The sequence below is a fragment of the Juglans regia genome, chromosome 4 (genome assembly GCF_001411555.2).
Source record: "Juglans regia cultivar Chandler chromosome 4, Walnut 2.0, whole genome shotgun sequence".
NCBI lineage: Eukaryota > Viridiplantae > Streptophyta > Magnoliopsida > Fagales > Juglandaceae > Juglans > Juglans regia.
Genome location: NC_049904.1, coordinates 6,920,764 through 6,947,752, shown reverse-complemented (window position 1 = coordinate 6,947,752; position 26,989 = coordinate 6,920,764). Strand labels below are relative to the sequence as shown.

Sequence of the window (26,989 nt, the reverse complement as noted above, 5' to 3'; positions counted from 1 at the left end):
GTAAACCTTTACAAATAAATAGATAAGACAGATTTGGAGAGTGAGATGAGAATTTTATATTTTGTTTAAAAGTTTAAAATATTATGTTTTAATATTATTATTGTGTTGAGATTTGAAAAAATTAAATTAAAATTTGAAAAAATTAAATTATTTATTATATTTTATATAGAAATTTAAAAAATATGTAATAACGAAATGAGATAAGAATTTTGTCTCATCACACCTCCAAAACCTGCCTACTCGTATAGGAGGTGAGATGAGATGAGAAATTTTGAGTTGAGATATTTGAGTTGGTTTTAAAAGAGTATATGAGTCCCATGGTTGCCCCCAGTAGTTGCTGAATTATACAGCCTTCTATGTTGATGGGAAAAAAATGCTTGTAATTTTTTTTCTTCCGTTTTATAGGCATTACAGTCCTTGAAAAACTTAAAAAACCTAATGCTTGTGGTAAATACAAAGGTCAAAACCCTCGTCAGTAGTCCCTGATTTTGACAGACAACTTGGGGTTCGCAACACAAACCTGCCAACTACTGTACTCTAAGATTCCCCATGATTGCCTTGTTCTTCAATTGGATCACCATTGGCCGTCAGACCTCGAATCTTAACATCATAGTATACTTCTTCAACTCTTTTTAGGTCATACTTCATACCTGCCGCAGGTGAAAGGTTAGAGAATATTCACACAAAAGGACCACAAATATCATACAACATTAAGAATTATAAAAAAAGAAAAAAAAATACCAGACATGAAGATGTTGCATTAATTAAGGAGTATTTGGGAATAGAGTTCTAATTAGATGGCCTACCATCAAACTTCTTGCGCAAAAAATCATTTCGAAGATTAAGCATACGAAAGGCTGCATGAAGATCTGTTAAGAACTTCAGCACCTTTCTTGGGCAATCATAGTCTCCAGCCGTCACTTGGTTCACCACGTACCTTGGCTGCAACGGCACAATCCATAAGGAGCTCTTACCTTGATTACTTCTATAAGATGTTAATGAAAAACTGAGCAATATAACCCAATGTCTTTGCTCACCTTTAGCACATTATAATTTCAAAATAATGGTCTGAGACTAGCATCGAGATGACAAACGTGCAAAAATTATTTTAAGCTTGTATAACCAAGATGCCATGCTAGTGGTTTTGGAGAACAGTTCTTACCAATTCATTGGACATGAAACAGACACCTGTACAATTAAAAAAGTTCAAACATCAGTGTATAAAAAACAAAAGAACCTGCATTAAAAAAATAGAAAAAAGAACCATCAACAATACAGGCTAATTTAGTATCTACAAGACTACAATAAAGAGTAAAACATTGGATTCTTGATAAGTGGTTATATAAGCATGAGGATCCAATAACCACTAAGTGCATGTGTTATGGGCTGAAAGAAGGGTGCCTGGGCAGCAATGCTATGTGGTGGAGGTTGATGACAGAAGTGGAGGTTGTGTGAAGAAGAGTTGCAGAGCTTGTGAAGTCGAGATCATGGATGGCAGTTTAGTTAGTTAGTGAAATGTGATACGCTATTGTTTTATTAGTGTAGTTTTATGTGGGAGAGTTGTGTATAAGTAGAACGGCGTTGTTTGGTTAAGAGGTAGCGTGTCGTCGTTTTGAGGAAATAAGCTTGAATTGTAATATGAATTGTGATACGCAGCCGTTTTGGTTTACATCTTGATTACATGGTATAAAAGCATCCACGAGTTGGAATGGAGGCCAACTCTGGAATTCAGTGCACTTCTCTCTCTCTAACTCTCTTTCTCTCTCTCTAATTCTTGACCTTGTTCTTGGAGGGTGACTACCTGGAAGCAGTCAATCTGTAGTGTAGCAGAAGGGTTCATGGTATCAGTAGTCAGTAGCAATGGCAGAAGGTACTCGTCTTATGCACAAATTGTTGCTTCAGTGAATCACATTAGGCAGCAACAAGAAACGCAGCAGAAGCAGATTAAAGAAACCATTACAATTCTGCTTCAGCAACAAGAAGCTGCTAAACTGGAAAGGGAATATCAAGATAAGAGGTTCTCGGAACTCTTGCAACATATTTCATGAATTTCTTGTAATGGGTCTGAGGGTAATGAACAGAATGTGAGAAATCATCAAGAAAGTCAGCAAGTTGGTAGAAATGGTGATTTTTATGAAGGGGTCGGTGAAGGACATGGTCGTGATATGGGTGACAGATCATTTGCTAAGGGAATTACACTAGACTTTCCAAGATTTGTGGGAAAGAATCCTTTGGCATGGATTTACAGAGCTAATCAGTATTTCTTGTATCATTAGGTGCCTCCTGGCCAGAGGATATTCGTGGCATCATTTCATATGGATGAGGAAGCTTTAATTTGGTTCTAGGATGCAAGTGAAGCTGGTACCTTTCATTCTTGGGAGGAGTTTACACAGGCTGTTCAAGTACATTTTGGTTCATTAGCATACGATGATCCAATGGAGGCATTGACACGTTTAAAGCAAGTTAGTTCTGTTACTTCCTATAAAGCAAAATTTGAATTACTTTCTAGTAGAATCAAAGGCATCTCTGAGAGAAATAAATTGAGTTGCTTTTTGAGTGGCCTGAAAGATAAAGTAAGGTTGCCAGTGAGGATGATGAATCCCACTACTTTAAATTATGCCTTTGGTTTGGCAAAGATCCAAAAAGAGTATGTTTTGACTACTAGGAGGTCCTGAAGGGGTAATTCTACGGATTTTAGCAGTCAGTCTTCAGGAGGATCTATTGGGTACGCCCAAAACATTGCCTACTGCTAAGTTACCTTGTCAGAAGTTGTCTGAGGCTCAAATGCAGGAAAGAAGAAAAAAGGGCATGTGTTACTTCTGTGATGACAAGGGGCATCAAGGCCACAAGTGTGTTAAGCCAACGGGAGGGGGGGTAGGATCAAGATAAGGTTGAATTAAATAGAGAATCTGAAGAGTATGGGGATGTTGCTTCTATATGTTTGCAGGCTATTGTTGGCACTCCAAGTCCTAAGAAAATAAGGGTTGTTGGCCAAATTAATAAAAAAAAAAAATGGTGGTGATTAATTGATACTGGTAGTACTCACAATTTTGTGGATACTTCAGTTGTTACTAGATGTGGTTTGGTTGTGCAGAAAGATCAGCCCATTCAAGTGAGGGTTGCTGATGGGGAAGTTTTGAACAGTATGGGTAGAGCTACTTCAACAGCAGTACAAATGCAAGGCACGAAGTTTGTTGCTGATTTTTTTACACTTACATTGGGTGGATGTGATGTTGTGATGGGAATTCAATGGCTCTTGTCACTGGGATCTGTATTGTGGAATTTTGCTGAACTTCAGATGGAGTTTTGTTATGAAGGCAAAGTTGTATGTCTTTAGGGTATCACATCTTCTACCATTGAGTTGATTGATGATAAGGAAATCTCTACCATTTCTAAGGTGGGATCTAAAGGGTTATGGTTACAGTTGATGACAGTGGAGAACACTCAAGATCAGCCTACTCCTTTTGGTGAAATCACTGAATTGCTGCAGAAGTCTTTTGGCGTTTTTTATGAGCCTAAAGGCCTTCCTCCTCATAGGTCTCGAGACCATTAGATTGTGTTGAAGAATGAGGCACTCCCTGTGAGTTTAAGACCATATAGATATCCTTATCACCAGTAGACAAAGATTGTTGCTGAATTGTTGAAGTTTGGTGTCATAAGGCCAAGTCAGTCACCATTCTCTTCTCCTGTTCTGCTACTAAGGAAGTCAGATGATACTTGAAGAATGTGTATGGACTATCGGGTACTTAATGAAGCCACAATTAAAGATAAGTATCCTATACTAGTGGTTGATGAGCTGCTAGATAAGCTATTTAGCTCTACTATCTTTTCTAAATTAGATTTGAGATTTGGATATCATCAAATTACAATGAGGGCTGAGGATGTGCACAAAACAACATTTAGAACACAGAGGGACATTATGAGTTCCTTGTTATGCCATTTGGACTCACTAATGCTCCCTCAACATTTCAAGCTCTCATGAATGATGTTTTTAAACCATTCTTGAGGCAATTTGTAATTGTGTTCTGTGATGATATTCTGGTTTACAGCTAGGATCTCATGTCTCATTTGTTACATTTGGCCACTATTTTGGAGATCTTACAGTAGAATCAGTTGTTTGCCAGAAAGTCCAAGTGCACTTTGCATGCCAAGAGATAGAGCATTTGGGTCATTTGATTTCTAAAGAAGGTGTGGCGGCTGACCCAAGGAAGTTAAATTCTATGGTAAACTGGCCAATTCCAAAAACTCTTAAGGATTTGAGGGGTTTTTTGGGATTGACAGGATATTATAGAAAGTTCATTTGTGCCTATGGCCAAATAGCTGCTCCACTTACTGTTTTACTAAATGATGCTTTTCAATGGTCAAAGGCAGCCACTATGGCATCTGAGCAGTTGAAGAAGGCTGTTATTAGTCCTCCAGTTCTGGCCTTGCCAAATTTTACTCAAAAGTTTGTGATTGAATGAGATGCTTGTGGAGTGGGGATAGGAGTTGTATTGATGCAAAGTCAAAAAAAAATTGGCTTTTCTTAGCTAGGCTCTCAAGGGTAAGAATTTGCTGCTTTCTACCTACGAGAAAGAATTATTGGCTTTGGTGTTGGCTATAAAAAAGTGGAGGTCTTATTTGCTAGGGTCTGCATTTGTCATTAGAACTAACCACCTTAGTCTAAAGTACTTTTTGGAGCAAAATGTGGGTACAACAGCATAACAAAAATGGATTTCAAAGTTGTTGGGCCATGTATTTTCCACTGAATATAAAAAGGGGATTGAGAACAAGGTAGCAAATGCCTTGTCTCAAAGGGACGCTCTAGAAGACTGCTTCATTGTCTGCTATTTCATATCTCACCCTAGTTTGGCTAGAAGAATTGAAGCAAGCTTATGTAGCAGATATGTTGGCTCAGCAACAATTGTCACTGTTCAAGGAAGGCTCTTCTTCCACCTCTTCCATTTCTCTTAAGCATGGATTGTTGTTTAAGAAAGGGAGGATTTATATACCAAACTATCAAGAGTTGAAGCTTAAAGTGTTGAATTTCATACATGCTAGTCCATATGATGGACATTCTGGCTTTCACAGGTCACTACAAAGGACTAGACATGAATTTTATTGGTCTAGCTTGAAGCGTGAAGTGAAGAATTACATTAATAAGGAATGTGAAGTATGTTAGAGGAATAAGGTAGAGAACATACATCCTGCTGGTTTATTACATCCATTATCTGTGCCCCCAAAATACCTGGACAGATTTGTCCATGGACTTTGTGGAAGGCCTGCCAGTTTCAAAAGTGTATTTTGTTGCTATGGTTGTTGTGGATAGACTGTCTAAGTATTCACACTTTATGCCCTTAAAACACCCCTTCACAGTAGCAAAAGTGGCATTAGTATTTTTTGATAACGTCTTTAAGTTGCATGGTATGCCTCAGAATATAGTTTCTGATCGAGGGGCCACTTTCACTAGTTCATTTTGAAAAGAGTTATTTAGGCTACAAGGAGTAACTCTCTTATTCATCTACATACCATCCTTAGAGTGATGGTTAAACTGAGGCAATTAACAAATGTTTGGAGCATTTTCTGAGAATTTTTACAGGAGACAAGCCAAGGTTATGGTTTGACTGGTTAACCTTAGCTGAGTGGTGGCTTGCAAGCTTGAATTGCCTCAACATTCTTCCCTCCATCCAGTCTTTCATGTCTCTTGTTTGAAGAAGAAAGTGGGCCAACATATTTCTCCTTTATCAACATTGCCACCAGTCAATTTACAAGGGAAATTAGTACCAAAACCTGATTGTATTTTACAACGCAGAAGTAGAAAGCTTAATAATAGAGCTGTAGTGGAGGTCTTGACTCAGTGGAAAGGAGCTAGAGTGGAAGATGCTACTTGAAAGTCTTATTGGCAGCTTCATGACAGGTTTCTTCACCTAGTGAGCAAGGTTCTCTAAAGGGGGAGGGTATATTTTGGGCTGAAAGAAGTGTGTTTGGGCGCTGCAGTGCTATGTGGTGGAGGTTGATGACAGAAGTGGAGGTTGTGTGAAGAAGGGTTGCAGAGCTTATAAAGTCGAGATCATGGATGGCAGTTTAGTTAGTTAGTGAAATGTGATATGTTGTCGTTTTATTAGTGTAGTTTTATGTGGGAGAGTTGTGTATAAGTAGAATGGCATCATTTGGTTAAGAGGTAGAGTGTCGTCGTTTTGAGGAAATAAGCTTGAATTGTAATATGAATTGTGCTACGCAGCCATTTTGGTTTACATCTTGATTACATAGTATAAAAGCATCCGCGAGTTGGAATGGAGGCCAACTCTGGAATTCAATGCACTTCTCTCTCTCTCTAACTCTCTCTTTCTCTCTCTCTCTAACTCTCTCTCTCTAATTCTTGATATTGTTCTTGGAGGGTGACTACCTCGAAGCAATCAATCTGTAGTGTAGTAGAAGGGTTCATCACAGCATATGTATCATGATATTGATAATCATCTTTCTTTATATGCATCTGCATTGAGAAACCATCCACAAGGAGGGACTTCGATATGCATCTACAATATAATCATATGTCTGCGCATTCATAGTGTTTGGCCCATAGATAGAGGAAGAAACATAAAGACCCTATCTATGGCTGATGTGGATGATAAATATTTAAATTGATATGACAAATTATTTTTTAAAAATAGTTGACAAAAATATATATCTGACACTGCTAGAAAACATACCAACAAGATAATCTTCAATATCCAGGCCAAACCCAGAATTGTTCACTGCGTATTTGAAAAATGAATAATATTAGCATAGATTTTACTGCATAAGTGATCAGAAATTACTCTGGCAATTCAGACTTATATGACCAGACACGAGGCAAAACATTATAGGCAAGAATAAATTGGTGACAAAGATTCAAGAATGCAAAGGGAGTAAGAAAAGATCAAATGAGCAAGTTTTTGCCACTTCTTTCTCATCCCTATATAAAAAGAGAAGTAACATCTAGAGACTACTATCATTTACTCATAAAAAGAAATGAAGACAAAATATTAGAAAAAGAAACATATAACAAACATGAAACCAAGTCATAAGTTCCTTCTGGCCATAAACTCAAAGATGGGGGAGTTAGCTATAGGTTATGGCGAAATGCAGTGTGGGCAGTGTAGCATTGCGCTGATGTGAGAGGTCCTAGGATCAAATCATATGGGAATATGGTCCTAGCAGTTTCAGCTGTTTCTATAACTTGGAAAGATATGAAATGTCATGTGCATAGCTCAAGTAACAATGAGTCATTTCCTCACAGAGTAGTATCAAACCAAAGTAGTATTATCAGAGAAGCAAAAATAGAGTAAAAAATATACACCCAAGTTTTTCCTCGGCTTCAGAGTGCATAAGAAGACTTCCTGTTTCCAACCAATGCATGAAAGCAAGCAACGAAACTACGGTCTGTGTCTCACTCCTCCAATCGCCATGATACCTTTAAGACAACAATAAAGGCAGTTGCCAATCATACAGAACAAAGTAAAACCAGAATTGAATGGGCTTCTAAAATGTCTCACTCACCTGTAGTACTGCCCATCGCATTCACGAAGAACCTCAGAAAGTCGATTGTAAAGCTCCTTCAGTACACCAATCTGCGCTTTGGCCTTCTCTAAAAGCTCTTTTTGCAAACACAAAAAGAATCAAATTTTTTTAATAGTCCGTGATTGATCTCCTGAGACTAACAACATTAAACTTTTTTTAAAAATAAAAATTGGACGCTCGTCTTGTTCCAGTAACCAGAGTCATTTTCTCCTCAATTTTTCTCACTAAACAAACAGATAGAACCCATCTTACTTGTATTTGACCTTCAAAGCCCACCATAACCTAACAAGGTTTTTGTAGGTGGTGGAAAGAACCCAGGTTTCGTGATTCCAAATATTACACGAAAACAAAAATAGGGAAAATCGACAAGATACAACAAAAAAATACGAATACAAGCAGTATATGAGACTGGGGCTGTGGTTATAGTACCAGGAGTTGGGCGAGACTGGTGGACTAGAAGGAGACTGGCATACATGAGCCTGGTGGTGGACTCGATCTCCATCGCCATAGCTCGAATACGCTCGCGCAAGCTTCCGGACTCTTGGAGCTGAACTCGGAAGTCCTCGAACTGCTTCTCCAGCGAAAGGGACGAAGTGGGAGCTTGGGCTTCACCGCCACCCGCCATCGAAGAGGAGCAGAGAGAGAGAGAGGGAGAAAGAGTACGAAACGAACCGCTTGCGAATCGAAACGTCGGTGATTGAAAGGTAGAGAGGGTGAGGAATGCGTGGAGAGGGAAGAAGATGGGTATCTTAGAATTAGGGTTTAAGGATCGAGAGAGGTTGAAATAAGAGTTTTTAAAAGCCGGTCTCATATTTTTCTAATCCTGTTACGTTGCATTTTGGCTGTGCTTTACAAATTCCAAGTTTATACTTTACATGGCGGGGTTCATCTCCGGTAAACGGTACTGTGTTTACTGGCTGTGCTTTACAAATAGTAATACATATACTGTGCTCTAATAAAGTCAAGAGCACAGTTACGCATTAACCGCACTTTCTGCGTACTGTAATTATTTTTTATTTTTTTTTAAACTCAACAATATTGAGAGGACGTTTAGATTCGAAGATAATTTAAGATGATTTGAGATGAATTGAAATAGATTATAAATAATAATGAGATGAATTATGAATAGTAGTGAGATTTGTGAGTTAAAGTTACTGAATAGTAGTGAGATGAGTTGAGATGAGCTGAGATGACTTACAAATCCAAACGTCTCCTGAGTGTGTCGAGGCTTACATCAATAATAGGCTGATGTAAGTAATTTTTCTAAAGTCAAATTGTATTCTATGTCTTTTAACTGGTTAAGAGGTTTCGTTTGATAAGTAAATCTATTTTATTATTATAATTTTTTAAAATTTTAATAAAAAATATAATAAATAATTTAATAAATTTTAAAATAATAATAATATTAAAAATTTATATTTTATTATCTCAACTCAACTCAATTCAACTTAACATTTAAATGTAATTAAAAAATGATATTTTCTCCGTTTTATTTACCTCTTCATTTTCTTACCTTATATATTTTAATTTTTGTACTTAATAATTAAAAAAATAATTATTAATATATTGATAATTTTTTTAATATTTTTTAAAAATATTTTAAAATAAAAAAAATATGAATAAAAAAATTAAAAAAAATAAAATAAGAATTCTGATCAGGTTGAGCGGTGTAAGAATAATGTTATTATCATTTTAATTTTTGTTATTTTATGATATAGCATTAGGTGATAAATTTAAAAATAAAATATTATTAGAAGAATAATGATATTTTTACTGAAAAATATTATCTACAAAAATTATGAATGAAATATTTTTTCATGAATTTATAAAAAAAATGTTTAAAAAATTAAAAAAATGTTTAAAGAATGACCCTTCCGAGCCTCAGTGGGTCAGCACTCAGCAGCACCCTTTTTATTAATAAACTGTTATAACTGTTATAACAGCACTAATGGCAGTTTGATGTTATTTGACAGGCCAAATGCGTGATAAGTGTGTAAAACATAAAAACAAAATAAAACAAATATATATAAGAGCATAAAAGAATCATTTAAAATGTAAAATGATTAAAAAGGCCAAAAACAAAAAATTGAAATACAACAAAAATAGAAAATAAAGAATAAGCTTAAAACAGAAAATAGAAATAAAATACAAAAGCCTTAAAATATAAAAATAATCTTAAAAACATAATATCTAATAAAAGCCCGAAAATCATTTAAATAAAAAATAAAATGAATTATTTTATAAAACAATATGAAAAATTGGGGGGACCACCCTTACTATATCCAAGGGTGGTCGCCTAACTACTACTTGGTTTTTGTTAGGGGTGATTCAGTCCGATTTGATTTGATTTTAGATAAAATTTTAGATCGAACTGATAACATCAGTTTTACATTTTTAAAAATCGATTATGTATCTGTTACCTTTCTAAATTAGTACTTTCGATTTTACCGGTTTTCCTCTGATTTTCCAATTTTAATAAAGAAGTAATTTGTCATAATAAGTTTGTTTTTAAAAACTGTTTCTTAAAAAAAAAAAAATGTTCTATTAAAAATCTGCTATAAAAAAACTATTTATAAAAATCTGCTTTATAGAAAAATCTAATATGTAAATGTTATAAAAAAATCTGCTTTGCTTTATAATAAATGAAATAGAAAAAGTCTGCTTTTATAGAAAATGAAAAAAAAAAACTGTTATAAATGCTATAAAAAACTGAAAAGAAAAATCTGCAATAAAAAAATACTAATAGTATATTATATCATTGATGGTAATGGTATTTGTATTACTATATCATTATTTCATATATAATTATTTAGTATAACTAATATTATAGTGATTTATATAGTAATTTATCTATAAACTTAAAGTATATTACTAATAGTAATATAGTATTAGACTATTAGTATTAGGCAATAAAATGTAAATTATAACTAATATATATCATATATTAATGTATATTGATGTATATTAGTATTACTAATTTACTAATGTACTTATCAAAATGAATATATTAAGAATTTATTAGTCCATAAAAAGTTATTAATATATATTTTATATTTAAAGTATATGATCAAATAAATGTTCATGTTTAAGATTAAAATTTTATGTTATAAATTATAATAACATTATCTTATATATAATTATAATTTATATTATTATATATATTATATATAAAATATATATATAATGTAAAAAATATTATATCTAATATTAAAAAATTAATTTAAAATATATAATGTATCGGTCCACTCCTAAAAAGTGTAGAACAAGTACCGACCGGTTTTGAAACTAAGGGAACGGGTCCTGACCAGTGGGGACCGGTTCCACGGGTTTGAGGGACCGATTTTCCAGTTTTCCAGTTTATTTTTGCACCCCTAGTTTTTGCATAGTGTCACCTCCTCATGTTTGCCCCATTTTTTAGGTTGTGTTTGGAAGATAAACCCAACTCAAACTCATATCAAACCAATCATTGATGAGACTTACTACTTTTTCAATTTTTCATAAAAAAAAATTAAACTCCTTTCAATCTATTTTATATATTTTAATTTAAAAATTTAACTCTTTTCAACTAATATGAGGTATCAGTTATTTGGGAGAAAATAACTGATACCCCATATTAATTTGGATTTGTACCATCAATCTAAAAAGTTAAATCCATCTCAATGAGACTGATAAAATACTTATATTTACAACTCAATTCAACTCAACTTATCTCAATATCCAAATATATTAATCATTGTCATTGTTCAATGCGTAAATTCGATTGTCAAAATTTAAATAAAAATATGTTACGATGACTTGAACCAATGTATGCCTCTTGAGGATATGAACCTTAACCACTTCGTAACCAAACAAAGGGTTGTACCCTTTGGTGAAATAAAAATATTTTCAATATATTTTTTATGAATTGAAAAGTTGTGACTTTTTACAAGTATTATTTCATTTATATAAGTTGTGACATTTCACAAATACCCTTTTAGTTATATAAGTGTGACTTTTCGCAAATGTCATTTCATTTTAATTGTAACTTTTCACAAATACATTTTCATTCTCTATAAATAGGGAACCCTACTTACAAATTTAATTATTTAAAATTCTCTACAAAAATTAAAAAAATACTTCTACATTCTTTTTGTCTTTATTTCTTTACGTTTTGGCTATTTTATATCGAGTTCGAGGATCTCCTCTTGTATGCTATAAAAAATGAGATTAACGGGAACTGACGTTGTTGTATCTTAGGAGCAGACTGTCAAGAAGCTTAGTGCATGTTTAGATTTGGAGACGACATAATATACTCTAAGGAAAGCGTTTATTACAACGTGCCTCAAAATTGAGTTCTCTCTTTCTAATTTTTTATTGTTATTTTTATATATTCTTTAGTTTACAAAGCATTTTTACATATATATATATATATATTATTATCTAAAATTTTTCCAACAATCTTAGCGTAAAAACTCTCTTTGTTAAACTAGAGGAATATTGTTCATTATTTGACTGTTACAATGACTATTGCACATGAGAAATTTAAGCATTGGCAATAAAAGATGAAAATAAAGATACAAATCTTTATTTCAATGCTTAGATTATATTTTTTATTAGAAATTATCCTCATTCTGATGATTTACATGAGCTCGCATGTACTGTTAAATTGCAAACCCAAAGAAGATAATTTGTGTAGATATGAGATTTTAAATTATTTAAATGATACACTTTTTTATATTTACCTACACATTAAATCTACTGAAGAAAGTTGAAATGCTCTTGATAAGAAATATGGTGTACAATATGCGAAAATGGATAAATACACCACAAGACAATATCTTGGCTTTAAGATGGATGGTTCCAAATCCATTGTAGAGCAAACCCATGAGTTAACTATCATTTACTATAAATTGGGCTAATGGGGAATGAGTATTACTGAGCGTCTTCAATTTACTTATACAATAGACAAGTTGCCTCATTTATAGACGAATTTTATCCTATCTCTTAAAAATAATACTAAATATATTAACATGGAAACCTAGATCTCCACAATTAGGATCCAAGAACAACACTTAGAAAATTATCATATCTCACCATTAGTTTATAATTTTCAGTCTAAACCAAAAATTGTTGAAGGTCATAGAACATATAGAAACCCATTACACTAGAAGTTCAAATTCAATAAGGGTAAAATTAGTTATGGACACAAATTGAAGCCAAAGTCTCATATCAACAAGGATGATAAGGGACCCATTTGTTTTAACTATAACAAACTGGGTCATTTGGTCAAAGATTGTCGCTATAAGAAGAGGAAAGATCAACGCAATGAACAACCAAAATTGTCTAACCCACATGCTCATATATTACTCTCCGGGACTGACTCCATTGGTATGGATGAATGGTATGTAACCATAGTTTTTCAAATTTATCTAGTTTATAGTGCCACTGATTGGACAATAGACACAGGAGTCAACATACATGTCACTTCTAATTACAATATTTTTTTAATATATCAGAATACAAGCGGCATGAAAAGTGAAGATGGATAACTATACCTCTACAAGTATTTGGAATATGAAAATTTGAACTCAAAATAATGTCTAGAAACACTCTTCCATTAGAAGAAGCGTTTTACACGCCAAAAGTAAGGAGGAACCTAGTTATTGAATCTTTACCTAGTGCGGCAAGCTACACATTGTTATTTCAATCCAATAAATTTATTATAACTAAATATATGTCATTTTTTGGGAAAGATTATGTGCGTGATGATTTGTAATAAATATTCAAAACAATGTAGTAGACAAATATGATTCTAATAATAAATTTACATTTTCTATATGTTCCTATTCAATATAACATGCTAGATTAGACCATGTTAATTATCATAATGTTAAAATAATGATGGATTTAGATATTATTTCTAAAGTTCCTGTTGATTTGGATGAAAAATGTTTAATATGTGTTCAATTGAAACAGTCGAAAAAACCATTTAAATCTATTGTAAGAAATTCATCACTACTTGAATTAATTCATAGTATTGGTTGCTATTTAAATGGTGTATCTTCTAAATGTCGTAATAAATACTTCATTATTTTTATAGATGATATGTTAAAAAGTTTGTTATGTTTACATGATGAAAATAAAATATGAATATTTTAATAAATTTGTCGTCTATAAAAGTGAAGTTAAAAACCAATGTGAGAGAAATATTAAGATTATCAGGTTTGATAGAGGAGGTGAATACTCTTCTAATCAATTGGTTCAATATTATAAAAATAATGGTATTATACATGAGGTAACTACTCCATATTCAACTCAATCCAATAGTGTTGCTGAAAGAAAAATAGAACCTTAGAAGATATGGTCAAATGCATGCTCTCTAATTCTGACCTATCTGAGCAATGATGTGGGAAGCAATACTTACATGTTGTTTTATCTTGAATAAAGTACCATTTAAGGGTTGTGAAAAGATATCACATAAATTTTGGAATGGTAGAATACTCAATATTAATTTCTTCAGAGTTTGGAGTTATCTAGTAAAGGTTAATGTTCTAAAGATTAAGAAAATGAAATTAGGTCCCAACACAGTAGATGCAATATTTATTGGGAATGCTAGACACAGTTATGCATATAAGTTTTTTTATTATCAAATTAAAAGTCCAAAGTATTGATCCCAACACAATTAAGGAGATGTTTGGATTCGAAGATGACTTGAGATGACTTGAGATGAGCTGAGATGAGTTGAGATGGATTGTGAATAGTAATGAGATGAGTTGTGAATAGTAGTGAGATTTGTGAGTTAAAGTTGCTGAATAGTAATGAATAGTAGTGAGATGAGTTAAGATGAGTTGAAATGAGCTGAGATGACTTGCGAATCCAAACAAGCCCTAAGTTTTCCTTCCACCAATATTCAACCGACCATTTTATCTAATTTCGAAAGTTCATTTGGATTAGAAAATAAACTTGAAAGAGAAAACGTGTGAAAAAAGAAAATGATTTTGGACATTATTTTTTTAATTATTTTGTGGAGGAAGACCATTTGTCTTTCAAGGATGATATGTTTTCTATTAACTATGCGTTCTGAAAAGAAACGGTAAATAATAAGATAAAATCTCTTAAGACTAATGACACCTGAAACTTATGTGTTCCTCCTAGATGTAAAGACATTAGATGTAAATAGATTTTTAAAAATAAATTGAGACTTGATGGTACTATTGATAAATTTAAAACTAAGTTGGTTGCAAAGGGTTTTACACCCATAGAGAATACGATTATTTTGATACGTATTCTCTTGTTACTAAAATAACCACAATTCGTGTTCTAATTACTTTAGCTGCGATCCATAAACTTGAGGTCCACCAAACGAACATAAAGACTACATCTCCTAATGGAGATTTAGAAGAAGAGATATACAAGGATCAACTAGAGGGTTTTGTAGTTCGAGGACAGAAAAGAAAAGTTTGTAAACTTAATCTCTTTATGGTTTAAAGTAAGCCTCTAAACAATGTCACCAAAAGTTTGATGAAATAATTTTATCTTATAATTTCAAGATAAATGAGTCTGATAAGTGTTTATACACTAAAATAGTTTATAGCGTATGCATAATGCCATGTCTTTAGGTTGGTTTCTTATCTTTGGTACCAATATAGATATTGTTTTTGATGTTAACAACTTTATATCTAAAAGTTTTGACATGGAAGACATGAGAGATGCACAATTAATTCTTGGTATTAAGTTCATGAGATCTTGGGATGGTATTAGCATAAAACAATCTCATTATATTGAAAAGATTTTTTAGAAGTTTGAGTGATTCGAATGCAAAACGTTAGTACTCCTCTTGATCCTTCTTTGCATTTAATTAAGAATCTTGGTTATCTTGTGTCACAACTGAGATATTCTTAGATTATTTGTATATTGTTGTATATTGCTAATTAGAAGGCATTGGACAGAATGCCAGAAAGGATCCATATGTAAATGACAGAAAAAGTATACACCAACTGGGGTAATGTATATTTTTCTCCTATCTAAAACCCACATCTGACCCATAAAGTGAAAGCTCCTGAGCTTATATTGTTTTCAACTCCCAGCAGGCAAAGACAATATTCAACCACCAAAAACATAAAAAGAGCTAAACAGGCACCCATCAGGAAGCATATATGGATTAAACTTGCATACACATGCACAGAACGATCCAAAAAACCCATATCTAGCCAGAAAACAATCTGTGAAAAACAATCTAAAAGGAAAACATGGCGACCGAGATTTCTATCAACCAGTTAAAATGTAGACCTACTCATGCGCAAAACGGTGTAAAAGAGAAATGATAGTTGTAGTCGTTAGTATGCAAGTGCCGTGCAATCACTTTGAAAAAGTGAATAAATACGACTCACATGAAAAAAAAATTGAATAGTAGATCTCAATCTTTTTCAAAGCGATTGTACGTCGCTTACACACTCCACGACTGTATGTAGCATTATTCCGGTGTAAAAATGTAATATGGACTCGATTGTAAGAGCATATGTTTATTACTTCAATTTTTTTTATGTTTTTTTTTAGCTTTTTATTTAAAAAAAAAATCTTTATAACACTTTTTTTTCATTCATGTACACAACAAATGTATATATATAGAATATTATTGACAGTTATCTATCTTACCATATACTTAGCCTCTAGAAAATCAGCAATCACCTTTAGTCTAGGCATTAGTCTAATTAGTCCACTTACCATATGTAAATGTTTCTATACTAGTCCACTTAAATGTTTCTATACTAGTCTAATTAGTCCACTAATATAAGTGAGAAAACACCCATTTAAACAAATTACTCACATACTATTTTACCTGTAAAACTAATGTCATATAACGAAATGAAGTAAGAGTACTATTAATGCATGCCAAGTTGCCCTTGAAAGATTAACACTAATTATGGTGTTCGGAAGAGTTCTCAAAACATGTCCCAGAAGGATGTGCAGATTGCTCCAAGAAATGTCGAGATCAAAAGGCCATATATAGTCATAGATAGTAAAGTTTTTAGAATTAGTAGAGGAAATATAGAAGCTAGCCCAACTGGTCACAAACCGTTGTTTATAAATACCACAATGAACAACTTGCCTCATTTTTCATAAAGGATGAATAAAAGCTTAGAAATATCAAGGGAAATGATAGTTGGCATGACCAATGACAACCCTAACATCTAGAAAAATATTAGTGATATCTTAAAATAATAAAATGATTCTTTCTTTTGTAATTCTTTTTTCAAAATCTTGCATTTTCAAAGAAGACAATATCTTTTAGGGCTGTACAAGAAATCGTAAAACCGGCTGGAATCGACTCAAACCGGCTGCCGAAGTTCGGAATTGGCCTAAACCAACGTAGGAACGGTCAGCTGGCGGTTGAATTTGGCCAGAACCGATGTCCAGCGGTTCAGTCCCGGTTTGGGGGGGCTTCATGTCCACTATTGCACCAATCTCCTCTGGCTTAGCCTCGATCCCTCTTTCTAAGACCATAAAACTTAGGAACTTGCCCGATTCTATGCCAAAGACACATGTGGCTGGATTGAGTTTCATCCTGTATTGTCGAAGGACGGCAAAGGCCTCTCTAAGATTTTCCACATGGTTGTCAAGCTTATCGCTTTTGACTAACAAATCATTTCTATAAACTTCCATACTCCACCCGATTTGTTCCTTGTACATGTAGTTAACCTAGCCTCTAGTATCGCTCCAACATTCTTCAGACCAAAGGGCATCATTTGGTAATAATATAGACCCAAATTAGTGATAAAAGCAATTCTCTTGATCACTCCAATTCATTCGATTATAGCCAGAGTATGTGTCCATGAAACTTAGCATTCAGTGGCCCACCTTAAAGTCGACTATTAAATCAATGCGAGGTAAGAGAAAGTTATATTTTGGGCATGCCCTGTTTAGGTTAGTGAAGCCCACGCGCATCCTCCATTTACTATTGGGCTTATTCACTAACACGACAGTATAGAACCATTCCGGATAATGGGCTTCTCGGATGAAATCCGCGACCAAGAGGCATTCAATCTCCTCCACAATTTCAGCATACTTGTCCATGCTGAAACACCTTCATTTTTGTCGAATTTTCTTGACCTCAGGGTCCAGGCAAAGACGATGTCCATTATTACAGAAAATTCTCGTGACTCCAGATGAATACGTACATGTGTTTGATCAAGAGATATTCCAACTGCTACTTGATTTCGGGAGTCATTCTAGTCCCAATTCGTGATGTCGTTCCCGGCCAGTTTGGGTCCAGGACTATCAGCTCTAAAGGCTCGTCGGCTTCTCCTTGCTTTGGGCGTTGCTTGTCCAGTGCTTCTACCCCCTATTTGATGAGTTGGAGTGTCTGGGGAGGAGGGATTCCACTCAACCAGTGTGTTTTCGCTGTGCATACATCCTTTCCCCCATTCTTGGGCTCTTGTACGTAACATTCCCTTGCCATGGAGCTCGTCATTGCCCGTTTCCATTCAAAATTTCATCTTTAGATGATAGGTGAAGGTGACAACTTGTAAGTTGTTCAGGGTTGGACATCCAATGATTGCATTGTATGATGAGTGGGCTTTAACCACTAGAAAATATGTCATGATTGTAGCCAATACGTGGTGCCATCTCAACATACACATGCAATGCGATAGTGTAGATAGGTTGTATAGTTCCCCCGAGAAACCTTTCAAGGGAAAAGCCTGCTCTGGTCGATTCTCATCCTCACAAAAGCTCCCCAAAACAAGACATTGGTCAAACTCTCATTGTCTATCAAAATCCTTTGGGTGGTGTAGTTGGTGATCAACAGTGTTATTACTAAAGCATTGTTGTGCAGGTATTATGCTTCTTCACAATCTTTGTCGCCAAAAGCGATAGTGGTAGCCTCTCGAGTTCTCACCCACTTGAGTGACTTTCCTATTGCAAAGATTTCCCCATACCTTGCCCTCTGGCATAAGCTTTCCTACCGAAGGTGATGGGGCTACCTCTGGCGAAGCCTCCTGCTATGGCTTAGATTTCACCTAGAGGCACATTTCTCTTGGCCAAGCTGTGGCGAGGGCTTTTCTTGGTACCATCTTGTGTGGTCCTCCTCCGTCTCAGGCTCTTGCTTCTCCGAGGTTCCCTAACTCGCTCTCGCCATCTATTTTTCGATTGCCCCATAAGGGGCTCTTACCGGGCGACAAACCTATCTAGCTCCCTGGTCCCTTGGATGGTTTCTATTCTCTTCTTGAGGTTGTGGTAATCATCTGTTCTATGTCCTTCTCTTCGATGGTAGGGGCAATAGAGGTGTGTGACTCACCTGTTTATGTCTCAATCATCGTCCTCTGATGGTTATCTCTCACATTCTGCTTGGATGCTTAAACTTGAACACACTGGCCTCGACTTTTACCTTCCTGATAGGGTGTTCCCTCCCCCTCCTTCTCTTGTATTGGCCTTTTCTCTCATTTTCCTCCTTTTTGTGACCCTTGTCATTCTTTTCATTTTTCGACATCATGTTCACTTGCTCAACCTCGGATCTCCTAGGGGTGGTCAGCACCTTTAAAGTGTCCTCCCCATTAAAAAAGTCATCTGCCCTATCAATGAACTCACGTAGAGTCATCGGTGTTTTCCTCACTGGCTCCGCCATAAAAGGGCTTCTGGGCAAAATCTCTCACAGGAGCGCGACAAAGCATGATTTTTTCGTCTTGATCATCTGATGTAATTCACTTCTTGTTCAATTTTGCCAAGTATGACTTCGCACTTTCGTGCTCTTGTTGTTTTATGGTGAGAAGGTATGCAGCTAGTCTCCTCCTTCGTCTACTGACATGAACTATATCAAGAATTGCCTACTCAGTTCGTTAAAGCTACTGATGGAGCCTGGCTGAATACTCTGAATCATCCCTTAGCCACCCCTTTAAGAGTCAGGCTTGGCATGCGATCTCTTCTAGAAACATGTGTAGCATCCTGTGGGTATTGAATGTCTCCAAGTGCTCAACAGGGTTTTTCGATCCATCGTACAACTCGAACGATGGGACTTTGAACTTTGGAGGAAGGGGGACTACCATGAGCACCGCGTCATACAGCAGGTCTGTGCTACTAAGTAAGCTATCCACAGAGGACGACGTGCCTATTTTATTGGCCATCTCCTCGTATTTATCCATGAGGTTGTGGAAATTGATGTGTATTTTTCTTTTTTCCTCCTCATCACTTGGAGATGGACCACCTTCACCCTGCAAGTTCTCTCCGTTCAGTCCCTTGTCATTCAGTGCTATATCTCCACCAAGTCTCGTGTCTCTGCATCTCAGGGTCTCATTTTCCCGTCGTAGGGCTTCCATTTCTAATGTCACCTTTTTAAGCTTGTCTTCCATTTACACGAACCTCCTCTCCATCCTTACGCTCGTTCATTCAGCTATTGTTGTGGCCTCCTGATCACGAGTTGCCTAAAATCGCCAATCGTTCGCCTTCGTTGTGACCAATCGTTCACAAAAACTACACCAACTATTGATGACATGTTTAGCATCCCTGTCTTAGAGTGTCTACCTACAAGCCGCTCAAAAGAAGCAGGGCCCTGGGTGATGGCAGGGATCGCCACTCTAATGCCTAAGTCAATCCTTGTGCATGATGTAAATTCTAAGAAGAATTGGAAAAAAGTATGTACCTCCCTTACTCTTTCTTTTTTGGCTATATTTATCATATTAGGAGGTTGGTGCCGCTTCTTCCACTCCAAGTGGCCTGATAGCTCCTGCCTCTGTCCCACTCCGAGTGGCCTGATAGCTCCTGCCTCTGTCATAACATTGGGCTGGTTTGGATTTAGAAATGAGATGAGGTAGTTTTAGCTGATAGATGAAAGTTGAATAAAATATTGTTAGAATATTATTTTTATTTTTAGATTTGAAAATGTTGAATTGAAATTTGAAAAAGTTGAATTGTTTATTATATTCTGTGTGAAAATTTGAGAAAATTGTAATGATGAGATGATATACTTTTATAAATCCAAACGGGGCCTTCATGCGGTAACCCCTCAGGATTTTTGGATCAACGTGGCCTAACACAGGCACGTTCCTTGAGAGGGCAAATTACCTCATTTAATGTGGTAACCCCTTCTTATTATGAGATAAGGGGGCCATGCTGATCTAATTTGACCACAGACCTAGCCAACTGGGGTACGTTGACCAGTTTTGAAAGTGCCCTTTCATCCTGTAACGTCCTGCTTGGGTGCAACTGAATGGCCATCTTAGTTTGCTATTTTTTCCTTGATAGGGGTAGCTCTCGTCCCTAGTAGACGAACCCTAAGGGGCTCGCCCCTCGCTTTGATTTTTGTGTATATGGTATCTAATCTAACCGAACCTCATGTGGATTAGTCAGCCCCGTGGGACTGGGCCCTTTCACTAGGGAAGGAATTGGGCCTAACATAGTCATTGCAAAGTACTAAGAGAGAGAGAAAAAACTTATTGACATGCTGGTGGAGGGAACAAAGAGAAAAGGAAAGGAGGACTTGGCTTCTCCTTCCTCTCTAGCGAGAAAATGGAAAAAAGGAGACTTAAGATGTGTGGTTATTTCAGTAAGAGAGAAAACTTGAAGGAGAGAGAGTGTGTGACTTAAAAGTTGATTCCATTTTACTCTAATTCTTTACTTATTTCCACTAAACCAATTCTAAGTTTGCTTTTCTAACCAAATTATGAAAATTATAAATTAAGAGTTCAAGGGAGACATTTTAAAAAATTCTTGAATATATAACAAAATATCATTGGGGTACCAAAGCCTATAGCGACCAAGGAGTGAAATATGTAGCAACAAAACCAATGACCGATGGTAACTAGGAAGCGACTATTGATTGCGACCTTGTGAGGGCTTTGATGAGGAACTATCACTTTGAGTTGTGAGGGGATGAATTGTCACGCCCCCAAACAGACTCTGGTTGGGAGGGTGATCAGATATCATGTTCGCGTTAAATTGAGAAAAATATATTTACTTTTTATGAATTATTGTACAAAATGAGATGAAAACCATTGCTATTTTTTTTTTCAAATAATATCATATAAGAATAATTATAAATCAAATAATATCATATAAGAATAATTATAATATTTTTATGAAATACTATGCATAGATTTCTTGTACTGTGGCAAGCAAAAGTATCTTGCACATAGGTAATCGAAGAGTGCCTACAACTCGGACGAATATGCAGAAAAGTAATAGTGATTGCTCTAAAGCGAACAATGCAAGAGAAGTGTGAAGCTTGCCCAAAGAGTAAAGAGAGAAGTGCTTCTCACAAAATAGAAAGATATCACGCCTAGGGTGAGCATAAGTGCTAGCACCTGAAGCGACTAAAGAACACTTGCTTCAAGATGAGCAAAGAGTGCATTGAAGAGTAACAATACTTGTCAACATGGGTGAGCACACTGAGTAGTAATAGTGCTCGCCAAACCTAGGGAGCACACTGAAGAGTAATAGTACTTGCCCCAAAGCGAGCACCATGTCAACCCAACTAAAGAGTGTTCTTTTCTTAATTCAACTTAAATCATTTCATACAGTGGAAGTTCAAAATTGGTTCTAAAATCAATTTAGAATATTGACAAAAGTATTATAGTGGAGAAAAAAAAAACAAATATATATGATAAACATTATATATATATATATATGTATGTTTTACAATATCACAACTAACTAAAAAATAATAATTTCTCACTTTTTCCTCTTCTATTTCTCCTAGTAAGTGAAATCAATATATAGTAAAAATTGCATTGCTATAGCTCATTCTTCCTCATACAGCTACCTCACTATCTCATTGAGGCTTCTATCATAGTCATATTTTGCTTTGAAATCATTTCTTCAGTTATTCTTTATAATTAGTAGCATCTGATATATTAATCAAAGAGGTGAGTTCAACAAATTAGTAAGTGGGATGACTCGATGATGATAGTGTGAACAAGTGAGAAGATTATAATGAGCAGATTATATTGATCATATATTAGTTCGCAAATAACATTCATTAAATAATAATACACAGATAATAATGCACGCGTAACAATGAACAGATTGACATCTAATATGTGAAAATAACCCATCATCAATTAATGTGGATACCAACACATATATAGAAATTATCAGCAAACTCATTCTCATAGTGAATTACAATAAGCCATGATCCAAATAAAGGTACAATACAAACAATGCAACAATCATTTACTAAGTTTTACCATGATTGGATATGTATAAATGAGTCATGATCAAATAAAGAGATCATCAAACAATCAACAATTATCTCAATAGCCTTTTTTTCATCTTCATCTTATCTTATTCCAAGTTTTCACATTTATCATTGTTCACTGTTTACAGTATCCTATAACCTGCATGTTTGGTTTCCCCCTCAAGTGGGTTGTGTGCCATGTACTCCCTTTTACTATCTAGGGTTGTCCTATCAAAGAATTTAGTTGTCTCCTGCTATATGGGTATGCATTCTCCCAAGGATTATATCCACCATTAGATGTATTATATTGGCGTAGTTTGAGTCACAGAGTTTTTGCATGGCCTCAAAGTGTAATTTGACAAAATGTGATATTTTAATGTAAATTGATGATTTTGATGAGTTGGAGTGTAAATGATTCATTTTACTAGTTAGTGGTGTAATCGGTTCAGTTCGGTTGGTCCATGGGGATTTTTGGTCCGGACCAAAAATTTTGGTACACCTATTTTCCAACTGGATACCAGACCAATTACACCTATAGACCAGACCAAATCGTTGTCTATTAGTCCGGTAGGTCCAATTCGGTTCGGGCCAATGCAAAATGGGCCAACATATAAAAAAGGCCCAAAATTATCTTTCAAATGTTTATTTTGGCCCAAAATTATAATTGTAAATAGCATATTAGTTAATATTTAATATTATATTTAACATATATAGTCAATGATCATAGTTTAGATAAAAGTTACATAATAAGTTATACAAACTATATAAATATTATATAAGAAATAATTAAAATATATATATGTATTTCGGTCAATTCAGTCCGGTCCAAAAAAGCCATAACCCAGGATCAGACCAAAAACCAAACTTTTGCAAACTATTGGATTGAGACCGAACCATTAATGTTATTAGGCTGATCTAGACTACTAAAATCATTCTGTCCAAACCGATTAACTTACACCCCTAGGACCCTATTACTAGTTGAGATATAAGTTATTCATTTTAGTAATCCAGGGTATAAGGTTAAATAGAATAATGCGATAAACTACATTCCTATCCAAGTTTCATCCTATTAACTTTTCATCACTCTTGGATCATCCTTTATAATTTTAAAAGAAACATTCAAAAGCTGATAGTCTATGCTACCTTATTATAGTAAGATATAATAAGATAAATTTATAGTTTGTAGAATTTTCTATTTAAATATAAGAAATTTTGCTATATGTCCATATATATCTAGTCTAGATCGAGGGGCTAAAATAAAAGGAAAATTTTGCATATCACACTTTTATCTTACTTTGTTAGGAGCCCTAAAGTTGAGAGGAGAAAACACGAAGTGAAAGGAACTGAAGTGGAGAAAGTCAGCGAAGTGAACTTGAATTGAGAAGTCTAGAACTCAGAACGGTACCGTTTGGAGTTAAATCATGGTGGAACGTAGCGTTAAAGAAGAATAAAAGAGGATGCAGCTGTGCAGCGTTTTTATTTGTTTTTCATTATGTAACACGCAACATTTTGGTAGTTATAAACCAAAACAATGTGTTTTCAATTACTGTGAGTTTTCATTAAGCATCTAGGGTCATTTTATCTTACTTTTTATGGCTGTTAGACTTATTGGTATAAGGGAGGAAAAAGGACGTGTAGTGAGGCGTCTAAAATGTGGAGTCTAAAGTTGTTAGTAATTGTAGCAGGAGAAAGGAATTGTCTCGAACTAATTCCGGTGTGATTTATGTTTATGAATTCAATCTTCAACTTCATCCCTGTATCTCTTCATCATTTCATCAAATAGTTTACATGCATCCTCCTTACTGCTCGCAACAGCCATAGTCCATTTATATATTATTTCCTTGTTATAAACAGTGGTTACAACAGTGAAGAATATCAAGGCTCTTAACAAGTGGTATCACTTGAGTACCGATCCTGCCAAAATCACATTCTGCACCCTCACCTTTAACCATACAACCAATGGATTTACAGCCCAGAAAAACAATACAAAGCCTAAAAAAAAAAAAAAAAACACACACACACACACAATCCAGAGAAACAATACACATCCACATTCCATCAACCAACCCAGAAAACCAGAAAATACAACCCAGAAAAGCCACAAACAGCCATACACATTTGCCATCCAAGAGCTCAGAATCCTTCAACAATGGTTGAAGCCACTAGATCCAAACAAATGCAACAACAGATTGATGCCTTGGAGGAGAACCATCTAGCCACTTAAACACGCTTCAACACCATTGATGAGAGGTTGGACCAGCTCACTGAAATGGTTCGAACCTTGGTTGCTCACCAGGGGAATATGGCACTGGACCTGCAAAACCATCAAGATAATGAACAAGTGCAGCAAAGGGGGCTAGCTTTAAGAGGTATTCATTTGGACTTCCCTCACTTTACTGGAGAAAATCCATCTGCTTGGATCTTTAAGGCATCACAGTACTTTGAATACCACCAAAAAACTCCTGCCCAAAAGCTATTATTGGCCTCATACCACATGGAGGGAGAAGCATTAGTATGGTATCAAGAGGCCTTGGATACAGCCCAGTTGTGAGTTGAGAAACTTTGGTGAGGGCCATGTTGGTTCGCTTTGGATCAACTGTCTACGACGACCCTATGGAAACCTTGACAAGGTTGAAGCAAGTAACCACAGTAATAGCCTATAAGGCTAGTTTTGAGGCACTCTCGAATAGAGTGAGGAGCTTATCCGACTAACAAGCTGAGTTGCTTTCTCAGCGGCCTTAAGGACGAAATAAGGTTGCCTCTTTGCATGTTTAACCCACACAACTTAACGGCAGCATTTAGATTAGCACGAATTCAAGAAGAATACCTTAATAGTGCTAAAAAACCAATGAAGTTTTTAGGTGAGAAATGGCAGTTTAGTTCAAGTAACAACTATATTTCTTGTGGGAATAGTGGTGCTACTAGGAATAACAACCAGAAATACAACCCTCCTATCAAAATTTTTTTTTCCACGGCATGGGATGAGAAGCGTAAGAAAAGGCTGTGCTATCATTGCGATGAAAAATGGAACCCCAACCACAATTGCAAAAAAGCTAAGGTATACCTTCTACAAGGAGTGGAGGACTCGGAGGAGACGGAGGAATGTGAAGAGGAAATTGCTATGGTTGCTGATTTACTTATTGAAGGGGACTCAAAACAGAAAGGGATTGTGGTAGAACCCGAGATACCCTTAAATGCAATTATGGGGACCCCTAGTTCTAAGACTATCCAACTCATGGGGTGGATGGGAAGCACACAAGTGGTGCTTTTGGTCGATTTCGGGTCAACACAGTTTTGTTGACCCCTCTATTGCTCAAACAGCCAAGGTGGTGGTTGATGAGGCGAAGAGACTTGCTGTCAAAGTTGCTAATGGATAGATTGTGCAGGGCCTAGGCTTTTGCAGCAATGCCAAGCTCAAGGTGCAAGGTATATCATTTCAACCCTCTTTTTATGTTTTACCCCTTGGTGGTTGCGATGTAGTTCTCGGGGTGGATTGGTTGGAGACACTTGGGCCTATTGTTTGGGATTTCCATGAGCTGTTCATGAAGTTTGTGTATTGTGGACAAATGTGGAGTTGTTGGGGCTGAAGTTAGAATGCCTAATTGTGGCAACAGGGGGAAAGGCCATGCTTGCATCTATGCAAAAGGGAAAAATGTTGTTTTTACAGCTGGTTACTAAAACTAGTGTGGGACAGCCTTCGGGAGGGGGAGAGAAGGTGCAGAATCTGATTTCACAGTTTGCAAAGGTGTTTGACATTCCGAAATGACTTCCACCCTTAAAGCCCCAAGACCATAGAATACCCCTTAAAGAAGGAACCCAACCCATTACCACTAAACCTTACCGTTACCCACACTACCAAAAGTCGGAAATTGAAAAGATAGTGGCTGAGTTACTAGAATCGGGTGTAATAAGGCTCAGCTCAGGTCCTTTCTCGTCACCGGTGCTTTTAGTTCGCAAGGTGGATGTGAGTTGGCGTATGTGCGTCGACTATCGAGCACTTAACCAAGAAACCATAAAGGATAAGTTTCTTATACTCGTTATTGATGAACTCTTGGATGAGTTGCATAGGTCGGTGGTTTTTTCAAAACTAGATTTGAGGTCCGGTTACCACCAAATCCTGGTGGTACCCGAGGATGTGGCAAAAAAAGCATTTAGAACTCACGAAGGGCACTATGAGTTCCTCGTGATGCCATTTGGTTTGACTAATGCCCCCATCAACTTTTCAAGGGCTGATGAATGAGGTGTTTCAACCTTATTTGTGGAAGTTTGTTTTAGTGTTTTTTGACAACATCCTAGTGTACAACA

The 26,989-nt window shown here is 35.6% G+C and overlaps 1 protein-coding gene across 1 annotated transcript; it reads right to left on the bottom strand.

Annotated features, from left to right (window-relative positions):
- Positions 1–321: 321 nt before the first annotated feature.
- Positions 322–8,379, bottom strand: LOC109013736 (translin-like). The gene is made up of 7 exons (XM_035689851.1): positions 7,969–8,379; positions 7,519–7,615; positions 7,317–7,432; positions 6,690–6,734; positions 1,163–1,188; positions 807–942; positions 322–650 (listed from the first exon to the last, which is right to left on the bottom strand). Exons 1-7 carry the CDS (start codon positions 8,348–8,350, stop codon positions 538–540), a joined length of 915 nt encoding a protein of 304 aa, XP_035545744.1. The 5' UTR covers positions 8,351–8,379; the 3' UTR covers positions 322–537.
- Positions 8,380–26,989: the final 18,610 nt, after the last annotated feature.